The sequence below is a fragment of the Hyla sarda genome, chromosome 1, assembly GCF_029499605.1.
Source record: "Hyla sarda isolate aHylSar1 chromosome 1, aHylSar1.hap1, whole genome shotgun sequence".
NCBI classification, from domain to species: Eukaryota; Metazoa; Chordata; class Amphibia; order Anura; family Hylidae; genus Hyla; species Hyla sarda.
Window position 1 is genome coordinate 97549439 of NC_079189.1, and position 27964 is coordinate 97577402.

Genomic DNA, 27964 nt, shown 5'->3' on the forward strand with positions numbered 1-27964 from the left:
CTCTAAAATGGCCTTGAGACTGGTCATACACTTCAGATAGTGAGGAGAATGCTCATTCAGCTGATATCTCCTGATATAGATATACATACTTGGCTTGCGCAAACATGTTTTATATGGGAAGAAGGTAGACATTTCTGGTAATGGCTTATCTCCCCTGAGAACAAAAATATTGGGTAGGTTGACCTCTAACATGCCCAACTCTTCTCTGCCTGACATATATTGCTGAGAAGAGAGACACTTAGTCCCTATACATATAAGGCTTCTTTCGCACTGCCGTTGTGACTTGGTAGTCAGCGGACGTTAAAAAAATGAGGGGAGAATAGTGACGTCTCTTTCTTGCGCTACTCCCACTAAACAACGGCGCCTGATGGACCTTTGCCTTCAAATTAGACAGCATTAGAAGTCACAGGCATTCAAATCAGCCCCCAAGGCCTAGAGATTAAAGGGGCAGATCCAATTTATTGTTGTTACATTACTTTACTAGGTCATTAATATAGGTAATAGGTTGTTCATCAAAATTTACCTATATATATATATATATATATATATATATAAAATGGAACAGACAGTAGTTTTATAGCGTTTCTGAAGAGTCCGACAAAAATGTTGTGATATAATTTAGAGAATAATAATAATATAAAAATTCAAAAAAAACTTGATACTGATACTTAAGGTGAAAAGCTGGATAATGTCTGTGCAAGTCACAAAGACATTTACCATCCTCCAATGTACTAATATAATTAAATAAAAGACTGCCAGAGGCAAAAAGCTATAATAAATAAGCCGGACTAACATCTGTATTCTAAACATATAAGCAAAACCACCAATTAGCCAACATTATATATGGCAGATTGCTTTATAAATTTATAAGAAAATATCCAGGAGATCAACAAATGTGAACATCAAACCACGGCTCATGCCTCTACTGGGAATACTATGTAACAACCATGTGTTTTAGATAGCTTAACCTGTTATCTAACACACATCTAAAATGTTCTAAACCTTTCTGAACTGTTTTGAACCCAATAGGTCAGCTTCCTAGCTCTCTGAATAAAAGATGAAGGTTAATGGAATTTTGAAGTTAGGGGATAATTATCTGATAGCGGGGGGTCCACCCGCTGGAGCCCCCCGCGATCTCCAGGACAGGACCCCGGCATTCTCAGTTAGGAGCGCATATCGTAACGCGCACGCGCTCCATTCATTTCTTTGAGAGCACCGATGATGCCCAAGAGCTGTGCTCGATTCTTTTCAGTGTTCCCATAGAAATCAATAAAGCGTGTGCCAGCTGCAGCACGCTCTCCTCACTGAACGATGGCTCCCGTTCTGGTGATCGTGGGGGGCCCCAGCGGTTTGACCCCCCACCCGAAATTAGCTAGTTATCTATTGTGTGGATAGGGGATAAGTTAAATTGTGCCAGAGATCTCCTTTAAGTGTAGTAATATCTGAATGAGCAGGTTAGGTTTTAACCCCTTGCGGCAAAACAAGATTTATAAATGGCGCTGCGGCATGGGAAGGTTATGAAGCGAGCTCAGGAGCTTGCATCATACCCGCACAATCTCGGCTGCTGTCAGCAGCCAGGACCCGTGGCTAATGCTGGACATCGCCGTTTAGGCAGATGTCTGGCATTAACTCTTTAGAAGCAGCAATCAAAGTTGATTGCCGTGTCTAAAGTGAAAGTGAAAGCTTCCTGGCAGCTCAGTCGGGCTGATCGGGACTATCGCGGTGAAATCGCAATGTACCGATCAGCTAAGACGCAACAGGAGGGTGCCTCACCTGCCTCCTGCACGTACGATCGGTGATTGATTGCTCCAAGCCTGAAATCCAGGCTTAAGCAATCAACCGCCGATAACACTGATCAATGCATTGCAATGCAATGGCATTGATCAGTGTATTGAATCAATGTTCAGCATTTTATAGTCCCCTATGGGGGCTATAACACTGCAAAAAAAAGTTAAAAATAAAAGTTAATAAAGATTATTTAACCCCTTCCCTAATGAAAGTTTGAATCACCCCCCTTTTCCCATAAAAAAAAAGTGTAAATAAAAATAAACATATGTGGTATAGCCACGTGTATAAAAATACTATAAAAATATATCATTAATTAAACTGCACAGTCAATGGCGTACGCGCAAAAAAAATCCAAATTCCAAAATAGCTTATTTTTGGTCACTTTTTATACCATATAAAAATGAATAAAAAGTGATCAAAAAAGTCCCATCAAAGCAAAAATGGTACCGATAAAAACTTCAGATCATGATGCAAAACAATGAGCCCTCATACCACCCAGTACGTGGAAAAATAAAAAAGTTATAGGGGTCAGAAGAGGACAATTTTAAACGTATAAATTTTCCTGCATGTAGTTATAAAATCAAACCTATATAAGTAGGGTATTATTTTAATCGTATGGACCTACAGAATAAAGGTAAGGTGTCATTTTTACCAAAAAATTTACTGCATACTAGAAAAGTAGGGTTACAATTAGTCCAACTGGAAACCAATACAATACTTTATAAACTGACTCTTTACATCAGTGGTCTCAAACTGTGGCCCTCCAGATGTTGCAAAACTTCAACTCCTAGCATGCTGGGAGTTGAAGTTTTGCAACATCCGGAGGGCCACAGTTTGAGACCACTACTCTACATAACTTTGTTTCTGCCATTGACACTTGTAGATATTCATTGAATAATTCCTGTTCCCATCCCCCGCAGCTCCAGAGTACCTTATCTACATAGGGATTCATTAAGATTCTTTTAAAATTGCACTGCAGTTTACAATGTGGCAGGTCATTTTGTTTGCATTTCAATCTAAAATGGATTATCACATGTGAGACACATCCAATTACACAGCTGACCGTGACACGTAGAGGTTACATTGTCTCTGCTATATCTATAGATGACGTTTTGTGGACTCTTACCTTCTTTCGATTTGGACTGATTTCCAGCTTCATCACCGCACATTTATTTAGCGTATTCAATCGCCTGTTAAAAATATAAGAAGTGATAAGATTTTATTGGGTAATAGCAGCTACAAGTGCTGGAAATATAGATAATTCAATTGTTATTAATCAGTATAGGTCTTTTGAATGTTGATTAATTATATAGAATATCGATCAGCGCTTGTTCACACTTGCCATTAAATAGGAGGGGTTTAAAGGACTATTCATTTTTACCACCTTTGTTCATACCCCCTCCTATAAACATACATTGTGTTTTTCGGCTACACAATTCCTGTTTACATAGGGAGACGTGCTGCCGACAAAGAATCATTTTAACGTCCATATAAAAGCCTGTAAAAAAGGGTTATCCCAAGACCAAAAGTTGGGGTGCGTGTAGCTGAAGGGATACGGAGTGCATGTGTTGTGTGCATAGGAGCCTATATGTACCGTATTTTTCGCCATATAAGACGCACTTTTTCTTCCCCAAAACTGGGGGGAAAAAGTCGGTGCGTCTTATACGGCGAATACACCCCTATCGCGGCGGTCCCTGCGGCCATCAACGGCTGGGACCCGCGGCTAATACAGGACATAACCGATCGCGGTGATGCCCTGTATTAACCCTTCAGACGCTGCGATCAAAGCTGACCACCGCGTCTGAAGGGAAAGTGACACTAACCCGGCTGTTCAGTCGGGCTGTTCGGGACCGCCGCGATTTCACCGTGGCGGTCCCGAACAGCCAGACTGAATAGCCGGGTTAGTGCTTACAGGACACCGGGAGGGACCTTACCTGCCTCCTCGGTGTCTTCTCCGTTCAGGGATCCCCTGTATGGCCGGCGCTCTCCTTCCTCGTCATCACGTCGTCGCGTACGTGCGTCGGCGTGCGTAACGATGTGATGGCGGTGACGGAGAGCGGGGATACCCGGCCGGCAGCAGAGACGTTCCGGAGCGACAGGGACACGGCAACAGTGATGGAGCGTCATCCAGGGCAGCGGTGACGGGTCCGGAACGGCGGGGACACGTGAGTATTACCTCCTATGCAGTGGTCTTCAAACTGCGGACCTCCAGATGTTGCAAAACTACAACTCTCAGCATGCCCGGACAGCCGTTGGCTGTCCGGGCATGCTGGGAGTTGTAGTTTTGCAACATCTGGAGGTCCGCAGGTTGAAGACCACTATTGGGTTCAAAATCTTTATTTTTTTTAGATTTTGCACCTATAAATTGGGTGCGTCTTATACGCCGGTGCGTCCTATAGGGCGAAAAATACGGTAAATTTTCCTATTAGGTTTACATTTTTATTATTTACACAAAGTCAGTTCTAGAACCTTAGAAAAAGCAGAACCTTTCTAAATAGGACTTCGTAAATACATTTATCCACATACAACCTTCAATGGTTTAAACTTCAGCAAAGCAACAGTGTATTTTCATATAGGAATCATTCTTTTAGCCTACATATCAAATGTCTTTAAGAAAATTCTTCTATGAACAAGAGCCAAGACAAGCAATTCTGTGTCTAAGTAAGTCTGCCTTTGCTTACAGGTAAAATATGCTGGACTAGAGAAAATCTTAATATAAGCTTTGTACCAATGTGCAAACAGACTCCAGTTTAAAGCCTTTACCTTGAATACATACAACCAGCAGTGAACATAACTGTACCCTTTATATTCACTTGACTCCAAGGCTAGGCTATCATCTACACAGCTATGTTAGTAAGTTTTTTGTTTATTCAACTTTGTAAACTCTAGATTTTAAGTAGACTTGCAAGTGATTATTGCCCCTGTATGTGTGTATGTATATATATATTTATATATATATATATATATATATATATATATATATATATATCTTCCATATGCTATAGATGTAATATTTGTAGAATCTTGCTATATTGACTTTGTTCATAAATCGGAGGTGGCCTCACTCAGATGGGTCCTACACTAAACAGTGCACACTGCATGCATACAGTGGTGGTATAGCTAGATGTATCTTAGTAGTCACATTTTTAAAGCGTACCTCTCATCAAAAAAACTTTTGATATATTATAGATTAATGTATGCAGAATAACTTTACAATTGCATGTTATTAAAAAATATGCTTCTTTCTATTTAATTTTCCACTTTGAAGAAATGACCACTAGGGGTCTCCCTACCAGTCCTGGCAGCAAGCATTTCAGACTCATGCTGGAGTCCTAAACACTACGAGCTGCCAGTCTGCTTTGTTCACAAAGGAGAACACTCCGAGCTGCCAGCCTGCTTTGTTCACAAAGGAGAACACTCAGAGCTGCCGGCCAGCTTTGTTCACAGCCTGTTTGGCTGTGAACAAGCAGGCTGGCAGCTCTGAGTGTTTAGGACTCCAGCATGAGTCAGAAATGCTTGCTGACAGGACTGATCGGGAAAAAAACAATAGAAAGAAGCATATTTTTCATTAACATGCTATTGGAAAGTTATTCAACATTCATTAATCTAAAATATATCAAAAGTTTATTTGATGAGAGGTACCCTTTAAGCTGGACATACACCTATGATAGCTGTTGGCCAAATGCTTGTTCATACCACAGCTATCTCTCCTGATCCTTTCCATACACATGAATGCTTGACTCAACTGACCATTCATTTGTTGTAAATGGGGGAAGGGACAGGGTAAAGCCATTATTAAGCGGTCAGATTATTGGCCAGACTGGCTGATATTGCTCTGAGTAATAGGCCCAGCACTCAGCTGACAAATGAGTAAACACTTGTTTATTGACTGATCTCACATTTTATAGCAGGTTTAAAAACCATTGTTTGTCAACCACACATCTCCCTGTCTAATAGGGAATGTGCGGCCTTCAAGGATGTAAGTAAAGGGCCACACAAATGACCCATGCATTGTTGGTGCAGCCCAGAGGTCAAGTCCTGGAAAAAAAGCATGGGAACTCTTCCACATAAGGGTTGGCCCTGCAGGACTCCTGCTAATGGGAACAGTGTTCCTGCTTTGGAAAAACTGCAGGAATTCAGTTCCCATGCATTTCCGTAGGACTTGAACCCTGGTGCAGCCCTGCCCACACAATAAGCTTCTTAAGGGTAGGGTCACACAGAGCGCATCCACAATGTTTCTTACGCTGCGGGAGTGTAGCTGTGTGTGTCTGCTCGTGGAGGCAGATTTCCCGCTGTGCATCTGCTATGAGCAGGCACTGTGTCTACAGTGGGAAATCCACCGCTATAAGCGGATATATGGAGCTACCCAGTTGTACCCTGGAGCTTGTTCATGTGACACTCTGTGTGACCCTACCTTAAAGGGTTACTCCATTCCCCAGCATCCGGAACTCAATGTTCCAAATGCTGGGTGCAGGCTTCCATGTTCATGCCCGCGCCCTTGTGACGTCACGCCCCGCCCCCTCAATGAAAGTCTATGGGAAGGCCGTCATGCTCCCTCCCATAGACTTGCACTGAGGGGGCGGGATGTGACATCACGGGGCGTGGCGTGACGTCACTAGGGGGCGGGCTCTAACATGAAAGCCCGCACTCAGCATTTGGAACATTGCGTTCTGGATGCTGGGGAGCGGAGTAACCCTTTAAATGTGATCAGCAATCTACTTGATTGGTGCTCACATCAGCGGTTATGTACCCTTTGCCGCTTCCAGGCGCCTCTGTTGCTGACATCCAGATAATGTTGAGTCAGGAGGACAACAGATATGGTCAGCTGGTCTCACATTCCAGCTCTAATTTGAAAATCAAACAGGCAAGCTTATTGGTAGCTGTAAACAACTGCCCCACTTGCAATGTAAAAATTCTTTAAGCATTTTTACATAACTTGACTAAGCTTTAAAGGAGTATTTTGTGTGCTCGAGCATTTCCGGCACTCCCAACGAGAATGCTTGGAACGCGTGCCATCACGGGGAGATGCAGGACCAGTTCTGGAGATGGGGGGTTCCAGCGGCCAGACCCCACCCAATCCCACACTTTGAGAGGCTGGTAGGTATAGCTATATCCTCAGCAGAAAACCCAGACAATATAATGCAGATTATGGTGTGGATCTGTTGCGTGTATTTTAAAGTGGAATATGTTACTGTTAAAAACTATTTAAAATCTCCACTTTCAGATATTGCTGGGGATCTGAAGCAAAATCTACCACAAATGCAGATTTATTACGGATTTTGATTTCCTAATTGAAGTCAAAGAGTAAAATCTGCAATGATGCAATCCGCAGAATAGCCAAAGCTTATAATTGATGTTGCGTGGATTTTAATTCTGCACCGCAGGATGTTCTGTGGGTTTTTTTTTTTACACAACGTGTGGATGAGCTTTTTAAAATCCCATCCCCTTTACTACTACTATAACATGCTGCAGATTTTCCACATGCGCATGAAACCCAGTGTCCACCCTAAAAAACAAGTTTATTTATCACAAGGGAGAGGCGACGGGTTGTCGTAACTTTTACAGAAAACATGTTCATTCGAAGATGTGAGACCTTATTGTACATGAGGTATGCACAACAAGCACAGACTAACCTTTCTTCCACATTTACACGTCCAAATGCTAAGTCCTGAGCAAATAAGTAGTGCGGTCGACTAATGTTTTTACCTTGCCAAATATATCCTTTACAAACTATTTGAAAAATGTATTTGATATATGCAGCCAGATTTAGGCCCCAAATATTTGTTGAGGAGCAAATAGACAGGAATAAATAACATTTTTTTGTAGAACATAAAATTCTTTACTTTAGCATTTTATCTTTTTTTCTGAACTTTCTTTGACTGAATGACCATGGTGCCTAATCAGAACATCTTGGGATGAAGTAACTGGATGACCAGTGATCGCTGATCTGTAACCCGCTGATAACCTAGCTAAAGTAAATGGATTTTCACCATTATATTGCCTACAGTCACAAAATGAAACACTTTCTGGGGGTTATTTAAAGATCTAGCATGATTCCAAGTCAAGGGTTATAAGAGATAGAAAGAACATGAACACCAGACGCAGCCTGTAGACATGTAGGGTGCTGTTTTCGGAAGAAAGTGGCCATGTTATATACAACCCTTTTCTTAAAGTGAACATTTTTCTCATTCAGAACGTTTTATATTTTATAAATCATGCATTGCCATTGATAGCATATAAATGCTATTAATAGCAATTTATTTAAACCCTATCTATAAATCTCTTGCAAAGCAGCTGAGAGAGTATAAATAAATAAGTGATTGCTTGTTCCTCGTCTGATTGTAGGGCCCACACATCATAGTCAAAAGCCAGCCAAACCCACCAACTTCAGCAGGACCACCAACTTCAGCAGGAGCGGCTGACTGAAATGTGTGGGGACCTACCAAATCTTCCCCAACAGACGATGTTGGAGAGAAGGATCGGAGACATTGAATTTAAACTGCATGAAAAATAAGCCACCTCTAAAGCTGCCTGGCAACAGCTTACCTTTTCTTTCTCGACTGAGAACACAAACATTTGGCTGCACTGAACATTCATATATGTGGGGAGATTGACAGAGATGGCTGTTGTACGAACAAATGGGTGGCCAAAAGAAGATGTTTGGCCACCCTGAGACTGAATGGAACGAGCCTTAGTAATTACATAATTACTCCGTTTTCGAAGTTCCGTCAGAAAATAGGCAGTAAAACGGCAGTTACAAAATCTTATACAGCCGTAAGAACATCCCATTATAGTCTATAGGATTTTTCTAATAGCTGTTTTAACCCGTTATAGCCCGTTATTAATAACGGCCGTTATTTTGTGATGGAAGATAGTAACAGGAGAAATAGTTCATGAACTATAATGGGATTTTCTAACGGCCGTATAGGATTGTGTAACTGCCGCTTTACTGCCTATTTTCTGACGGAATTTCGAAAACGGAGTAATTATGTAGTGTGAAAGGGGCCTAAGAGTCAGATGCTTGTGAAGAGTGTCCCTTACTTGTGCTAATCAGATAGTCCATTAATATTAAGGTTCTAGAGACCCCCCTTTAATAATGATACGTAAGATTTTCATTTCACCCCAAGTTGATAAGTCCTGTTAAGAACAGGTAATACCATGCCAACAATTTCAGGAAAGGAAGGACATGAAGTTTATTTTAAACCACCAATCATAATCTGAACACTGGGCAGAGCTATGTAGTCATATTAACACATTATATAACTATACTAAGACACATACAAAGACTAAAATGCTGTGTAAAACATCTGAAGCGAAAGAATTATCTACATCCATCCAGTTGAACGGAATTCGCCTTTCTGACTTGCATGATGACTTTGATGTGCAGAGGGGAATCTCAAGTCTTGCTGATAAGACTGTCTAATCTCAGCGAGACTTTAGTTTAATGTGTCTACACAACAAAACTGCACAGTCGGCTGAAAAGGATACAGCAGTCTGCTGTTGGGAAGATAAACTTTTACTGTTTTCAGAGTAAGGGAATCGTTTTTGAAATCCAAGTTAGAATCTGTCTGATATGCATGGTGTCAGTTACAAGAAAAATCATGTCTGCTAGGATTACGTTCCCCCTGTGTCACATTTTATGGGTGCCAAGAAGAAAACAAATGAAATGTGTTGTCTTTCTCTGACCTTGAGTGTTCCCTTTCTGCTTGGTTTCATTTAATTGTGAGTTCCCCCTACACGTCTTAGAATAAAAATGACATAAAAGTCAAAGGAGGGCAACACCAGAGACTGGGTGAATATGATATACAGGCGCCAAAGCTAAATTCTTACTAACATAACCTAAAATGTATTCCTAATCCTGGTTTAGCAAACATTATATCCAATAGGCTTTATCTGTAGTCCAGGAAGCTAAACATTATACTGTATAATGTATGTATTTATTTTCAGCTACATTATACTTTACATTATACTATTTCAATGTTATAATACATAGTATATTATAGTCTAAATGACCTAAACCTTAGACGTACGGTAGCAAAAGAAATGTGTATTTTTCTTTAACAATCTAGTCCTATCAATGGGTCAGAGTCTTACCAAGACTGGCTGTAGCCAATGGTGGCTTTGCATGACTAACAATGAAGAACCATCTGTCTAGACTGCAGTTTACGATACATCTATGTTAAGCAGAAGCAGACAAGAGTGAACACAACCCCCATCCTTCCTTTTCCATAACAGAAAACGTATGCACTTTGGTTTAAGAAATGGTGAAGCTCACGTTCAGCTCAAATGGTAATAGCGTTCTTCCTATTACATCATTGGTTTTCTACACATGAACCAATATCAAGCATAAATGCATGTGTATGAGCCAGGGTTGATTGTTTTTCAGTAAAACATGATTTAAGGTCAAATATTCCCACAGAAGAACGTAAGGCATTTACGTGTCTAAAGTTTTATAGTCAATAGGCCATCAAACCTTTAGTGTGTAATGCCAGGGTATTTAAATAAAAAAAATAAAAAATTTAAGTCAACTGGTGCCAGAGAGTTAACCAGATTTGTAAATTACTTCTATTAAAAAATCTTTACCCTTCCAGTACTTTTCAGCAGCTGTATGCTACAGAGGATACTTTTTGAATTTCTTTCTTGTCTTGTCCACAGTGCTCTCTGCTGACACCTGCTGCCCGTAACAGGAACTGTCCAGAGCAGGAGAAAATCCCCATTGCAAACCTATGCTTCTCTGGACAGTTCCCGACACGGGCAGCAGGTGTCAGCAGAGAGCACTGCGGACAAGTCAATAAAGAGATTCAAAAAGTATAGAATTTTCTCATACAGCTGCTAAGAAGGACTGGAAGGGTAAAGATTTAAAAAATTTAGAAATCATTTACAAATCTGTTTAACTTTCCGGCACCTATTGATTTCACCACATAAATTATCAATTTGGTTGATTCAAACCAAATCTGTTTCATTCAACTTTTTCACATATTTTAGGATTAGTAGTTATTCTGTATGAGTTTAATTGTCTACTACAACTCATTTCTTTCATTTGGAGCTGATATCTTAATGAGTATCTGCTTTTTTTCTTCACAGATATAAGTCCCACTCTTGTCCATGGACTAGGTGAGGCTGAGCTTCACTACCAGACACAGTCTATGGACAGTAGTCGCCGTTTCTATTTTTAAACAGTTCTTTAAACACCAAAGCACAAAAAAGTAGTAAGTTCTATTAAACATATTGCATTTTAGTAGCAAAACAATAAATGGACTGGTCCATGCAATTGATACCAACCTGCATAAGGCTTCAATTGCATCTCTATCCAAGAAATCATGGTCCTTCTTTACAGCAGAGATCTCAATGGGAAACAGTAGATCTAAGGGGTAACACAGATTTAATAATCAGTGAGTTGTTTTATTCAACTAGTATCCAAACAAGACACAAAAACAAAAGGTAAGTAATAGTATTTTTCCATTAATTACATAAGGCATAGTAACTGTTTAGTACAAGTTAGACTTCAGTGGAGGTCTGTGGAGCATAAGGTAAATATAAGGGTTAAAGGAACCAGATGTTTCCTGTACTCTCCTACAAAAAAAAATGGAAAAAAAAACACAAGAAAAACTTAAGATAAATGAGTCCTGGTGCCATCTCACATACCGTACTGCCGGCACTGGTTCCACTGCTGGAGCCTTTATATGTAACCTTGATAAAATTCACATGGGACACACTAGGAAGGTCAGGGAAGCTGGGCCAAGCAAAGATAAAAGCCTGAAAGGCAGAGAGCAAGCCAGCTGAATCTAAACCATCTGCACAGGATCAAAGCCGAATATGATGCACAATATCCTACTAGAAGACAAATATTTGCCCAGTGTGTACACATGTTTAAACTATCTTGCAAAATCAGTGGATTAGGGATCAATTATTTACTATGTCAGTGGGACTACTCCGAAGAAGCTCACTTGCACAGGGAGTAGACAACCTTTGGTTGTCCAGATGTTTCTGCAGATTGTTACATTGGCTGCAGGGATACAGGTTGGCATTTGTTTTCCAAGAATTTAGATAAAACAATTAGAAAAAAAATAACCAGAGCCAGGGCAGACTGCTGGGTCACGAAGAGGTCTTGTTGCCCTGTTGGTGGTTTAGTGCCTTAAAGGAAGCATTCGTACATGTGGTTTCAATTCTAGAGATCACTATGTATTTAACAAACTACATTAAAATCAAGTTATCTGTAATGGAAAGCCACAATTTTGGCATACACTAAAATAATCCCAATTAAGGCCCACATTATGATCATAATACCAATAGCTTTTAATGCTACTGGACTGAACCTTTATCCCATAGAATTGGACAGTGCTCCCTCAACATACAATTGTAATTGGTTCCAGGCAGACCATCGTTTGTTGAAACCATCATATGTTGAAAGTTTCGTACATGAATGTGCAATGATACTCACATGTCCCTGTCGCTCAGACCCGTCAGTTGGCCGCTCCTATGCTGCAATATCACTACGTTGCCGCTGTCCTGCGCTGTCACTCCCCATCATGTCACCGCTCATGCCCCCCTGTTGGACGATGAGCGGAAATAGGATGACGTCAACATAGAGCGACGGCGCAGGGCAGCTGCAGCAGAGGAGCGGCAAACTGATGGGCCCAAGCGGCGGGGACATGTAAGTATCATTGGGTAGGGTACTTATGGCACATTAAATGGCCATTATTGCGATGGCCCCCACATACACAAGCATTGCATGTTGATGCTGCCTTCAACATACGATGGCCTCTGAGAGGCCATCGTATGTTGAAACAATCATATGTCGGGGCCATCATATGTCGGGGGACCACTGTACATAGATTCACTCCCGCCTTGACAATTGTAACTCTCTACTAATAGGCCTTCCCTTCTCTAAACTCTCCCCTCTTCAGTCCATCCTAAATGCTGCAGCCAGACTCATCTTCCTCTCCAGCTGCTACACCCTCCAAGACTTTGCTCGTGCTGCATCAGTTCTCTGGAATACAATAACCCGAACCCTCAGACTTATACTCAGCATCCACAGTTATAAATATGTCCTAAAGACGCATCTCTTCAAGCAGCCCTATAACATGCTATAACATTCCCTATAACAGTCTCCCCCCTACGCTCTATGCACTTTAGACATTTGGAGATTAGCTAGTGACCGGTTCACCCTCTTTTATGTAACCTCCCCTATCTATAAAAAATGGCTGGATCATTGTATCAATAAAGCACTTTCTGCATTTTGTCTCTACCCCATTCCTCATAGGCTGTAAGCTCTCATTCCTTCTGTTTAAATATTTAGGGGGAGATTTATCAAAACCTGTGCAAAGGAAAAGTTGCTCAGTTGCCCATAGCAACCAATCAGATGCCTTCTTTCATTTTGCAGAGGCCTTGTAAAAAATGAAAGAAGCGCGCTGATTGGTTGCCATGGGCAACTGGACAACTTTTCCTTTGCACAGGTTTTGATAAATCTCCCCCTTAGTGTTTAATATTGTAATGTCTGATACTTATCTTTATTTGCATCCCAAAATGATAAAGTGCTGCAGAATCTATTGACACTATATTGATATTATTATTATATTGATTCAAGTTTGGTTCTGTAGAACAAATGAGGTTCTATACTACATTTCTTTATACATAACATTGTTTTTTTGGGGGGGTAAAGGTGAATAACTTACTGCCAAGGACACCTGGCAAAGTTTTATTTAGCTCTGGAAGAAGGATCTGGATGATGTAAGAGGCCCCCCCATACATATAAGACTGTTAGAGAACCCACTACTACATATCTTGTAATAAAAGAGCTTGAAATGAACATCAGTGCAGCAAGAATGTAGCCATGAATCATACTTCTAATCTGTGTATTGAGGTTATTAGGCAGTCACAGAATTTTCCATATAATCCAAAGGAATTTACCAAAGAACTGCAAAAGTAATTGAAATAAACAACCTTCAGACTGCTTCCCTTACCATCCCATATGGTTTTCTCTTTCTACGTGGCGCTTGGAAAGACTATATTTACACATCTGCTTATGAATGGTGGGAAGTATTTTCTACACAATGAATTTCATACCAAGCTATTCTGCAGTTTCTACAATTTGAACAGCTGGTTTCAGCATTTCTCAAGAATATAGACAGCAAGAATGGGAAAGTCTTCAAACAAAACACCAGCAATGGCTTCAATGATCAAACCTGTACAAACAATAAAGATAGTTCTGGGAGCCACTGGCATCAATTTTGAAAAATATCACAACCAACAATAGAGGAGGTCGTAAAATTATACATTTTTGGTTTAAAAGTTTAGGACCCCCATGGGCACCAGGGCCCCGTAGCAACTGCTACCGCTGGACCCTCTATGGCAAAGCCCCTGACACCATTTAGACAATTACAGACTATCACAATATCCCCCTTGATTTTCGGTATCGGTGGTGGTCTAAGTGGTTGCACCTTATTTAGACTTTTCTGCAATGCTGTAGAAGGCTTAGGTAAAAAATAGCAGAAAGCAATATCTATAGATCACTGTGTATATGTTATCCTATTATTCTATTTATTAACTGTACATTTTATTTTATTCTATTATTCTATTTATTAACTGTACATTTTATTTTATTGTATTTATTAACTGGACATGGAGTAAAAAAACACCAGTTACGTAATAACGTACCAATAACATACTCTATAAAAGTGGCATTAAAGGGGTATTCCTGGGAAAAAACTTGTTTTATATATGAACTGGCTCCAGAACGTTAAACAGATTTGTAAATTACTTCTATTAAAAAATCTTTATGCTTCCAATAACTATCAGCTGCTGAAGTTGAGTTGTTCTTTTCTGTCTGGAAACAGTGCTCTCTGCTGACATCTCTGCTTGTCTCGGGAACTGCACAGAGTAGAAGAGGTTTGCTATGGGGATTTGCTTCTACTCTGGAGAGTTCCTGAGACAGATGTCATCAGAGAGCACTTAGACAGAAAAGAACAACTCAACTTCAGCAGCTCATAAGTACTGAAAGGATTAAGATTTGTTTAATAGAAGTCATTTACAAATCTAAGTTTTTGGAGCCAGTTGATATATAAAAAAAGTTTTTTTTCCTGGATAACCCCTTTAAATTTAAAACGTCAAGTGCTTGACTGATGTGTCTAGCTAATTCCTATTATATCAGGCGTGAACATAAAACCTATTATCATTCATGCCTCACAAATGTATAACAGAATAGAAGTTATTTTTAACAAAGAAGTAGCAATTGAAAAGAACTACAGTCAAAGCCTTGTCCAGGAAATGGCCTTTACTGACCTACATCTGCAAGCACGGCTCACATCTTGGTTATTTTTGGCATACTAGAAGTTGTTAACCTCTTCTCAGCATGACAGGTTTTCCAGATTTACAAGGACCATTCATTCTTTTGGTTGAGGGAAACTCAGCCTTTTTTAGGAATTGTTTTTAATAAGGTCTCATTAGATTAAAATGGAGAAAAAAATCTTTTTTTTTTTTTTTCTATGAATCCGAGTCATGTCAGCTATTTCCGCTAGACTGCGCAGAATTCTCCCACTAAGTCAAACCATTTTATGGATTAAGAGAAAAGTTTCTTTCTTTAATGATGGGGAATAATTGTAGGAAATGAGTTTTCTTCTCCAGCAGAGATGGTATACAGGTTCCATAATACACCGGGATCTACATCTTTGTCTGCCACAATCCTTCACGTAAGAGGAAGACACAACATAGACATAACAGAGGAAAAGGAACTTTGGCTGCAGGTATTTAGTATTCAGTCCAGATTTATCTTAGGAGCAGATCTGCTATTTAAATAGGATAGATGTATACATGGATATAAGTATAGCATGTAGCCATAAACTATCTTTGTTTTATAATATGATTTGTATCAAAAGTTCATTAAATACATAAAATGTATACATAAAATATACAAATAGAAAAACATATTTATTAAAGGGGTACTCCGCTGCTTAGCTTTTGGAAAAAACTGTTCCGAGCGCTGGAGACGGGAGCTTGTGACGTCATAGCCCTGCCCCCTCATGACGTCACGCCACACCCCCTCAATGCAAGTCTATGGGAGGGGGCGCGATGGCTGTCACGCCCCCTCCCATAGACTTGCATTGAGGGGGCGGGGTGTGCCGGCATAGCCCACCCCCTTATGACATCACGTCCTGCCCCCTCAATGCAAGTCTATGGGAGGGGGCGTGACAGCTCCCGATGCCGGCTCCAGCGTTCCAAACACTGAGCAGTGGAGTACCCCTTTAAGTAGTCTAAACAGAGGGCTAAAATATCAGTCAGATGCACAGTTATCTCAGTAAAATGTCTATAAGCATAAGTTTAAACTTTTTTTTTTTTATATTCAGTGGTAAACATTTCCAAAGAACCTTGTCATTATATATCATTAAAGGGTACCTCTCATCAAATAAACTTTTGATATATTTTAGATTAATGAATGTTGAATAACTTTCCAATAGCATGTTAATGAAAAATATGCTTCTTTCTATTGTATTTTTCCCGATCAGTCCTGTCAGCAAGCATTTCTGACTCATGCTGGAGTCCTAAACACTCAGAGCTGCCAGCCTGCTTTGTTCACAGCCAAACAGGCTGTGAACAAAGCAGGCTGGCAGCTCTGAGTGTTCTCCTTTGTGAACAAAGCAGACTGGCAGCTCGTAGTGTTTAGGACTCCAGCATGAGTCTGAAATGCTTGCTGCCAGGACTGGTAGGGAGACCCCTAGTGGTCATTTCTTCAAAGTGGAAAATTAAATAGAAAGAAGCATATTTTTTAATAACATGCAATTGTAAAGTTATTCTGCATACATTAATCTATAATATATCAAAAGTTTTTTTGATGAGAGGTACCCTTTAATTTTAAATTCCTTACAATATTGAGTTATAAGGCCTGTATTATGGCTACACTGCCTCTACCTAAGGATATTACCCTATGAAGTAAAGCTGGACATACCGAGAGATAAACATTGCCGGGACCCAGTAACTCCAAGGTGATCAGCAAATTTGGGGAGTTCTGACTGTCCCCCTATGGCAGATTTTGATTTAAAAAAAAGGCATAGGACAGGATAATTTTTTGCCATGGTAGTGGGTTATTCCCTTCTCCCCAGTGAAATAAAAATGCATGCTCGGCAGACAAGTGTTAGCCAAATGCCCATTTAACTATCTCATGTGATTGCCCAACATAGGCCATTCTACAGTCCTTCAGGGTATAACATAGGGTATAAGGTTTAGTATACTCAAAGTAGAGATCAATCATATCACTTGTAAGTAAACTGATAGAGAGTGCACCAGGTGTGACGCATATTTATGGACAGTACCAAGGAAACTAAATAATATGATACTTTCCCACGTGGGCAGTATTTTGGCAGCTTGGAATATTATGTGTTGCTTGTGTCCTCAAAATACTGTTAGAACAACAAGGGTCATATTTCCCAAGCAGCACATCATTGTCATTACCAGACAATAATGTGAGCGTCTAGACACATTTAGGTGTCACGGTACCAGGCAAAAACCTTAAAGTCGTTACACTTGTAATATGTATGTAACCTAAAGCGGACCTGTCAATGGGAAAACAGGGGTGTTAATAAGCACACGGCTAGATAGAGCTTCTCATCAGCATAATAATAATTAAAGTAATAATATTACATTTTATAGCACCCAAAAATTAGGCAGCATTTTACAAAATCTGGGCATAACTTTATTATTTTGATAGTCCTCTTTATTAGTAATATATAACATTCTTGTTGTTATGCAAGTGAGGCCCAAGTTCCCAGGGGGCATTACCCCACAAGGCAATAGCCCAGGTAAGCCCAGCCCATGTTCTCTTTATCTAATGTTTGTCAGTAAAACAGGGTAGATTGATGCAAGCTTGCCAATGGGCAGTGAAAAGCTGGACTTACCCGGCCCCTTGCCTTACTGGGGAATGTTCCTTGGGCACATGGGCCTTATTTGCATATTAACAAAAAGGCTTATATATTACAAATAAAGAGGGCTATTCATATAACAAAGGTATGCTTGGAATCCTGATTACTAGCTTTATCTAGCCATGGGCATATTTACACCCCAGTTTTCTTGCTGCAGGTCCGCTTTAACATACATTTTACTAGTTATATCTAACTACATTTACACCATCTCGTTCCCTGGTACAGTGGTCCCTCAAGTTACAATGTTAATTGGTTCCAGGAAGACCATTGTATGTTGAAACCATTGTATGTTGAGACCAGAACTCTATGGAAACCTGCCAATTGGTTCTGAAGCCAACAAAATGTCATCCAAAAATAGGAAAAAGTGAGAACGAAAAGAAAAATAAGTAGATAACTAATATGGATAAAGCAATTCCCTACATATAAAAGTAAGAAAGATCTGCTGGGAGCTGTAAATCACTGTCTATGTCAGTGTTTCCCAAGCAGGGAGCCTCCAACTGTTGCAAAACTACAACTCCCAGCATGCCCGGACAGCCAACGGCTGTCCGGGCATGCTGGGAGTTGTAGTTTTGCAACAGCTGGGGGCACCCTGCTTGGGAAACACTGGTCTATGTAGAGGACAGGAACTTCTTCAGGGTCCTGTACAGTACATGCAATGTCCTAAAAAAGTAACATGGAGTCGCCCTTACCTAGTGTCCAAAGGAGCAGGTAACCCTGGTACAGGTAAAGTGTACAGAACATGTAATACCTCTCTGGACAGTAGGGGGCGCTACCAGACGGCCAGTCAGTGCATACGCTTCAGTAATACAGGTGTTTTACCAGTGTTTGCCCATTCTGATTGGTCGGTTCTTCCAGCCATTGACACGTTTCACAGATCTGGACTGTCTGTACATTGTATGTTGAGTCTGGTTTCAAGTTACAATTGTCCATAAAAGACCATTGTATGTTGAAACTATTGTATGTTGAGGCAATTGTAAGTTGAGGGATCACTGTATTTAGTTCTATCTGTGACTGACTGGATGCTACAGCAGCCATTGTTTAATACTATATGCAATAGTAAAGCACTGAGTTACACAATAAGTGCTATGTTAAGTCTCTTCCCAGCATTTCATTGGCAACCTATTAGTAACAGTAAGATGGAACTATTCACTCATTTATTTTGCAATGTTATATATATATATATATATATATATATATATATATATATATATATATGGTTGGTAACAAAAAAGTTTACTCTGACACAAAAGAGCACTTACCTTCATATAATTGTGCATACTGAGGAAACCCTGCCGCCCGCAGCCAATCACATGCTTCCTTTGCCTCTATTTCTGTAAGAGAATAAAACATAGAAACCCCACTGTTAGTGATTTGCAGAGTAACAAGTTCCTCGGTACACCTCCTATCCTCTCTATGGAAACAGTATTACCATGTAAATTTCCTACAAGCAGTACATAGCTTTGTCCATTATCATTCGTGACAGCTCCTCTTTTTAAAGTGAGGATTACTTTCTTTGACTTCCTCCTGATTGTTAGTGAAATCACATTTAATAAGAGGGAATGTTATTCGAGCACTCTCAACCTGGTTGGCCAACGAATACTTAAAGGCTTTATGAATTGAGAATTTGGAGCTTTAATTCAAGGACCTGGATGTCGCTGGTATTGATTAAAACAACTTTTCTAATTACTTAACATTTTAAGAGCTTTATTTGAAACAGTCCTGAAAACCTCATAATATCCTAAGGCTTAGCATTGTAAGTGCCCAGTCAAAGCCTTCATCCGCATGTAACAGGGCCCATGCTCATTACCTTACAATAACACAACCAGCACATGGTGATTATTAAGGGTAATTCTAGTGTTAGAATACTTTTATAAAGAAGTGGGGGTACTTTAAAAGTAAACCATACTCACCTGCCCCAGTCCCCTGCAGCTGCCATTCTGACTGCTTCCGGTCCCCCAAGGCTTACTGGGTTGTATTGACCCTGCAAGAAATTCCTGCTCAGTCAATCATTGGCCGCAGTTGTGAATCGTCTTGAGTGGGTGTCTTTTCCAGGGTCAACACAGAAAGCAGCAGTGACTGGAAGGCATCAGAATGTCAGCTGCAGGGGCAGGTGAGTGTGGTATTTTTTTTAAGTACCCCCCCCCCCCCTCCTTTATAAAAAAAAAAATTACAAAATATATGTCTGAAATACTAAAAAATAGTACACTTCTACTTGTAATATTTGTCACATAAGGAAGACTCAACAGATGACAAACACAATCAACATTATTTAAAGAAAAAAAGTGTACCACTCAGATATGACAATTGGCTAAAATTATTGGGTCCAACCTCTATGACTCCCAAAAGTCACAGCCCACTGATCATATAATAATGGTATGTTCTAGCAATATGTTCTCTCTTTATGAGACAGGAATACTTCTCTAATTTAATTAGTTTCAATCTTTTGAATTGTATCAATACAAAAAAATTCATATATTTAATATTGTATAAAGTTTTGAAAATTTGAGCCAACTGGTATTATACAAGGTAACAGAATCTTATGGGTTTGTTAAAGCTAAAACAACAAAACAAGATAGGGAGATATGATTTTGATGCTAAAAGCCTATGTATCAATTCATGTACTGGACAGGTAGGGTTGAAGTGGCGGAACCTAATGAACTGGAAATGACTTGACATCAACAAATTATGTTGGACCTGAATGACCAAAGAGCACTTGCTAGACATCTACTTAAAGAGAGCCTTTGGTCACTCTAAAGAAACTGAGCAGCTGTAACCAATAAAAAGTTGGGGGAGTATAGATAGTATGTCAAACTGTCCTCCCATTCCTGCGATATAGGGGTTGATAGCCCCCTGACGGATTCAGTAAATCTGTCATAGGAGCGGGAATGCAATTGTAATAGGGTGTGTTCTGACATATTTTTTGCAAGGGGTGTTTATTCAGCACTGGGTATGATCTCGCCTCCTGCCAAGTATGTGATCAGCCCCCGTCCCAAGTTTCTAGGTTACAGAAGCTCATTTTTTTTAGTGTGACAACATAAGTTTAAAATTTTTCTACCACGTCCTATCTGATTAAATTGTTTTCTGTTGAGATCTATTAAAGTTATACTTGCCAACCACTCCAAAAAATCTAACTGGCTGAGTAAGTGGTCTTTCTGGTTTCAACAGTCTACAGCATTTCTCCATCCCTGATCCAATATATAATACAATGATACAATTTCTATCTTTAGATGCTGTTCAGGCTAATGATTATGAACAGCATTGTCACCTCCGCAAAGTAGCGAGGCGGCACACAGGCCAAAAATTAAAGGCCAGTACCCCCCCAGAAATAGCGGATCCTTTAGTACTGTGTAAGAAGCACTCTATTAAGTGAAATGAACACTGACTCTTTCAGTTTTTGCTTAATCAAGCAATCAGGTGGTGAGCAATCGAATTCTCCCTGTTTATCCAGCCTTGACTACATTCAGCCTACTTGATGTGCCCGAACAAAAAGACTTCATTAGACACAAGTGACTAGACAATTTTACCACCTACATGGTTCGGATACTATTGCTACTCAACATTTACTTGTGACACTTCATCAATTTCTACAAAATCATGTTGAGGTCATTCCAAAAAACCTTTAACATTTGACCCCGTAACTTTAACACTTGGGAAATTTAATTATGGTCAGGTCAAGGCCAGCAAACTTATCCATAGACTCCTACAAAAGCTCCAACCAGGAATGCTGTCACTCTTAACCCTCTAGGTCTAATTAGCAAAATGGATTTGGAGAGTGTAGAAAGTGTTGTCGAACAATTCCCATAATCCTTGTGTTGGGGTCTCTGACTGATGCTGTAGTGATTTACACATTGATCAAGGGGCTGATTGGAGGAGGGGGTCTCACTGACAGACAAGTATTTACAGAACAGGACTTCTGCTGTTTACTTCTGCCTTAGGTTAGAAAAACACATGGAAAGAAGCACGTAGGACTTCTGTATGGGTCCAGCCATTGAAAACTGACCTATTCTAATAACCAACGCATCTGAAAGGAGCTGGCTCTGGAATTTAATTTAGACCATTTGCAACATTACATGAAAAGAGCCCTTGAAAAGGAAAAAGGCAGGACAGAGGCATGTACAGAAAAGAGCTTGTGGATTCCTGCCAACATTTACAAGAGATGAGCTGATACAGGAGAAAGGCTCTTTGATTACAACATCCTAACAAATAGGAAATGGCTCACACGTTGTCACCAGCTCATATTAGTCAACTCAAGCGTGAACCCTGCAAACTATCTTATAATGAAAGAAAAAAAAGGACTATAGATTTAGATGCGCACTCACATTAAAGGAAATTAAGTGTATTGTATAGAATGGATGGCTGACAAGTTCACATTTAGGGCTCAACTGAGTAAAAGGTTAGGAGACTGCAGGGCTACACTAATACAACTCCTTCCATTCACATGAGGACATGTACAAGAAAAATGTTAATAATACAGAAAATGTTATAGACATCAAAAATCAAGACCCCAGCAAATCTATCAAATCTTAAATATGCATCTGAATAATGTACTCTTTATTAGTCTCATACTTTAAATGGAGTGGTAGTCTGCTTATTGGACCACCACTCCATTCAAACAGGATCACTTGGGACCACCATTCTCCTAACTGGTGGGTTTCATGTGGTTGGACCCCCCACTGGACACTTATCTATCCACTGAATAGGTGATACATTCCTATCTTTAGAATATCTCTTTAAGGCTAAGAAGTAGATCCAATATGTTTGTTCCTCAAAGCTTAGTTGAGATTAGAAGCTGAAACAGAAAAGTGTTAGATTTCTAATACTTATTTAAAATATACAAATATTAGGGGTGAAGCATACTGAAAATAAACAATGGCCTTTCACATGTCATAGAGATGGTCAGAGGTCTTGTTGTTCAGACCCCACCGAACGCTATAAGAACCTCAGCTGACTGCTTCTCTCTGCGGTGTGCTCAGTCATTTTAGTGGTAGGTAAACACCAGGGCCCCAATTGATTAAAACTTTTTCAATGTCTCCATAACATGTAAAAAAAGTTTTTTTTTAAAATGATAGTGATGCTTTAAAATAGTAATCTGCAATCATAATAATCTCCAAAAACAGGCACACGGCTTTAGAAATTTCTCTATTGTATTTAATCGTATTCACTTAACAAATATCCCTATTTAACTTGATATAAACCATACACATAGGATTGTGAGCCGGTCAATCGTCCATTGGATCACTCATACTGATGAATTCACCAACACCATACCAGACTATACTGGCAGATAAAACACCCACCTGAGCTTGTGCAAAGTGGCAAATGATTGTCTATAACTGGATGATCGTGCCACCCACATATTATTTCAGCTAACATGACAGATAACATTTTTGGGATACAGAAGTCTATTGTTGGCCATTTGTGTAAAAATTCTGCAATGATGGCCATCTGAAATGGTCAAATTTGGTATTGGCATTGGAGTTGGCCAGTTTAGAAACCAGGCTGGCACCAATCAGCTTATTGTCCTGCCACCTCTGTTCCTAAAAGGGGTTGTCATGGTGAGGCCGACACTTTAAAGAGGTACTCCAGTGGAAAAAAAATTATTTTACATATGAACTGGCTCCAGAAAGTTAAACTGATTTTTAAATTACTTCTATTAAAAAATCTTAATCCTTCCAGTACTTATCAGCTGCTGTATACTACAGAGGAAGTTTTGTAGTTATTTTCTGTCTGACCACTGTGCTCTCTGCTGACACCTCTGCCAATGTCAGGAACTGTCCAGAGTAGGAGCAAATCCCCATAGGGAACCTCTCCTGTTCCAGACAGTTCCTGACATGGACAGAGGTGTCAGCAGAGAGCACTGTGGTCAGACTGAAACAAACAACTCAATTTCCTCTGTAGTATACAGGAGCTGAAAAGTACTGGAAGGATTAAGATTTTTTTAATAGAAATAATTTACAAATCTGTTTAACTTTCTGGCACCAGTTGATTTGAAACAATTTGTTTTCCACCAGAGTATCCCTTTAAAGCTGACCAAAGAGGGGCAAAAATTTCTAGAGGGAAGTCTCCCTGCCATGGTGAAAACCTTGTCCTTTTCTCATGGGAAAGGATGGATTGGATCCCTACTCATTTTGTGACAAAGAGAAGGAAACGTAAGGACAGAAGGAAATCTTAACAACTTTGTGTCTATATGATACGTCGCCTGCTAAGGCTGCTTGAAAATAAACAGGAGCAGCAGCAACATCCTTAGAAATAGTTTTTATTGGTAAATGGGCAGTATAAAGGTTACATCTGGAACAAGTACATGTAGCCTACAATAAATAGTAGATACAGGTTCATGTCCATTCAGTCTATATATAAAACAACATATACAAAGACATAAATTGGGTTGGTCAGTCCCTCAGAAAGCGTCACTGGTTTTGTAGTCTAATGTGTTTTTTGACAATTTCAGAACACAGATAAGATCTTATTGTTTTTAGGAATTCTGGAAGATGCAACATATAACATGCACCAGGAAATCTCTCCTGTACCACTGTATTGTAATGTGCATGCAACAGGCGCAGGAGGGGGAAGGAAACAGGAAATTTTTATTGGAAGCAGCCTTATTTGTTAGATGGGTTCACAAAGCTAGGATTATGCGTCTAAATGAAGTTTTGCAGATCTCCTTTGTGTACAGAGCTGGGAACTATTAAGCTATATTAACACACTTCCTGGGACTTTAAGACAACATCCTTCAGCCTACTCATAAATGATAAAACTTTCCAAACCTAAGAACCTCAAACTAATAAACTTAATAATGTTACTGATATCTTCAAATACACTGCTGAAAAAACTCCAAGTCAGTCACACTTCTGAGAAATCACACTGTCCACTCAGGAGGCAACACTTATTGACCATCAATTTCACATGCTGTTGTGCAAATGGAACAGACAACAGGTGGAAATTATAGGCAATTAGCAAGACACCCCCCAATAAAGGAGCTGTTCTGCAGGTGGTGACCACAGACCACTTCTCAGTTCCTATGCTTCTTGACTGATGTTTTGGTCACTTTTGAATGCTGGCAGTGCTTTCACTCTAGTGGTAGCATGAGACCGAGTCTACAACCCACACAAATGGCTTAGGTAGTGCAGCTCATCCAGGATGGTACATCAATGCGAGCTGTGGCAAGAAGGTTTGCTGTGTCTGTCAGCATAGTGTCCAGAGCATAAAGGCGCTACCAGGAGACAGGCCAATACATCAGGAGATATGTAGGAGGCCGTAGGAGGGCAACAACCCAGCAGCAGGACCATTACATCTGCCTTTGTGCATTGAGGAGCAGGAGGAGCACTGCCAGAGCCCTGCAAAATGACCTCCAGCAGGCCAAAAATGTGCACGTGTCCACTCAAACGGTCAGAACCAGACTCCATGAGGGTGGTATGAGGGCCCGACTTCCACAGGTGCGGGTTGTGCTTACAGCCCAACACCATGCAGGACATTTGCCATTTGCCAGAGAACACCAAGATTGGCAAATTTGCCACTGGCACCCTGTGCTCTTCACAGATGAAAGCAGGTTCCCACTGAGCACATGTGACCGACGTGACAAAATCTGGAGACACCGTGGAGAACATTCTGCTGCCTGCAACATCCTCCAGCATGACCGATTTGGTGGTGGGTCAGTAATGGTGTGGGGTGGCATTTCTTTGGGGGGCTGCACAGCCCTCCATGTTCTTGCCAGAGGTAGCCTGACTGTCATTAGGTACCGGGATGAGATTCTCAGACCCCTTGTGAGACCATATGCTGGTGCGGTTGTCCCTGGATTCCTCCTAATGCAAGACAATGCTAGACCTCATGTGGCTGGAGTGTGTCAGCAGTTCCTGCAATAGGAAGGCATTGATGCTATGGACTGGCCTGCCCGTTCCCCAGACCTGAATCTTATTGCGCACATCTGGGACATCAAGTCTCACTCCATCCACCAACGCCACGTTGCACCAGAGACTGTCCAGGAGTTGGCGGATGCTTTTGTCCAGGTCTGGGAGGACATCCCTCAGGAGACCATCCGCCACCTCATCAGGAGCATGCCCAGGTGTTGTAGGGAGGTCATAAGGGAACGTGGAGGCCACACACACTACTGAACCTTGTTTTAGGACATTAGAAAGTTGGATCAGCCTGTAGTGTTGTTTTCTACTTTGACTGAATGTAAATATGAAAGTATTTAATATGATTAGTTCATTCATTCAGATCTAGGATATGTTCCCTTTATTTTTTGGAGCAGTGTATGTTTTCAGAAAGGAAATAACCAATAAGAAACTACAATGTTTCTAAATTGTCCCTTCAAAAGTTTTGAAGTAGTGAGCAAAATAGCCTCCAAAGTAGTTTTGTCATATGTAATGAAGTAGCATAGAAGAAAAGTGAGAAAATATTATATAAAAAAAATATTCAAATTTAAATTTCAAGTGTATATTAAATGGGAAGAGCAGGGTCTCTATATATTGTTGTTCACTCAATATCCTTGGATTCAGCTGTAATTTAATGTGGTTCCTATAGTGCTACCACAGGAGGAATAATACATCCCCCGTCGCCCCACCATTACAAAGTCAATGGGCTGCCCATGTAATGTATTAAAAGGCAAGTTCTCCACAAAGAGACATTCCAATTGAAGAACCTTGCTTAACAATTCATTCAACCGAACACAGCTATAATACAATAATGGTGGCCATGTTGTTAATCTTTACATTTATTGTCACAATAGAAGTTTCTTTATGCTCAGATATTATTTTATATCAATTACAAAACTGTGCAAATATCTAATTTCCAACAACTACCTTTGCATTGATCAAGTGTTTTAGTGTAAAGATGCAATACTTGGGATTGTTGCCATTTCAGAGCGATTATCCATGGGGAAAAAAAGTTCCGATCATCACGAAGATCTTTTCATGGTGTCAAACCAAATTATGAATAAGATTTAGATAATTTTTCTGAATGACAGGATTTTTCATTACATGCCTGAGAACTTTTATTTTCTTTTAAAATCATTAATGAAATAAAACAATAGCAAACACATGTCTATTGAAAAAATCTCTTGACTAGCTGAGGGTTAACAAGAAGACGACTCAAACAGATGGCCATGAAACCTAGAACTCAGACATCCTCCTGGTCATCCTGGCTCCTTGAAACAGCAGGAGAAGATTTGCTTATCAGATTCCCGACTCTATTCATGATACTTGCCTTGCCAAATGTGCAGCTCCACTTCTGTTTACTATCAGCCAATCTCCCCTCAATGCAAGTCTATGGGAGGGGGCGTGACGGTCGTCACGCCCCCTCCCATAGACTTGCATTGAGGGGACAGGGCGTGACGTCACACGGGGCGGAGTCGTGAAGTCACGGACTTACGTTTCAGTGGTCGGGACCCAGACCCTCCAGCGCTTCCAGAGATGAAACAGGTGGGTTCCGCATGCTATATTGTGGGGGTCCCCAGCAATCAGACATCTTATCCCCTATCGGGGGATAAGGGGATAAGATGTCTAGGGGTGGAGTACCCATTTAAGCAACCATGGTTTATCTGTAACATCTCTACAGGTCACAAGGCTAAAGCAGAGAGTAAACTAAACATTCAATAGAACCAGAAAAGAGTCCTTCATTGCACCACAGGAAGAAGCTGCAAGCGCCTGATTCTATCCCACCATTACCTGGAGGAAAAAAGTTAGGAGTGCTAATATAAATTTGTTTGGGAAAGGCTGCAATGCTGTTGTGTTTGTGCCTGCACAATCCTCTTCGGTAAGCGAACATTTTTTACATGTGCCTATTGGGTTATGGCAATGTCACACTATGGATCGCTTTCTTTGTTTTACCCATAAGAAGAAGTCAGTTATAAGTAAAGGTGTCATATCATGAACCATACCTTTAAAGGGGTACTCCGGTGTAAAACAAATTATTTCAAATAAACTGGTGCCAGAAAGTTAATCATATTTGTAAATTAATTCTTAATTCTTCCAGTACTTATCAGCTGCTGTATACTACAGAGGATGTTGTGTAGCTCTTTCCAGTCTGACAACAGTGCTCTCTGCTGACACCTCTGTCCGCGTCAGGAACTGTCCAGAGAAGGAGAGGTTTGCTATGGGGATTTGCAAAGAGCATTGTGATCAGACTGGAAAAACTACCCACCTCTGTAGTATACAGCAGCTGATAAGTACTAGAAGGCTTAAGATTTTTGTAGAGAAGTAATGTATAAATCTGTATAACTTTCTGGTACCAGTTGATTTGAAAACATTTGTTTTCCACTGGAGTACCCC

The 27964-nt window shown here is 40.3% G+C and overlaps 1 protein-coding gene across 2 annotated transcripts in view; it reads right to left on the reverse strand.

Annotated features, from left to right (window-relative positions):
• The window catches only part of LOC130356679 (rho GTPase-activating protein 7-like), a 197415-nt gene that overhangs the window by 12853 nt on the left and 156598 nt on the right, over positions 1-27964 (reverse strand). For both annotated transcript variants that reach the window (XM_056558531.1, XM_056558538.1), the window contains exons 2-4: positions 18959-19030; positions 11071-11152; positions 2915-2978 (exon numbers count right to left, since the gene is read on the reverse strand). In XM_056558531.1, coding sequence (XP_056414506.1) covers positions 2915-2978; positions 11071-11152; positions 18959-19030 — 218 coding nt within the window. The remainder of the gene's footprint in view (positions 1-2914; positions 2979-11070; positions 11153-18958; positions 19031-27964) is intronic.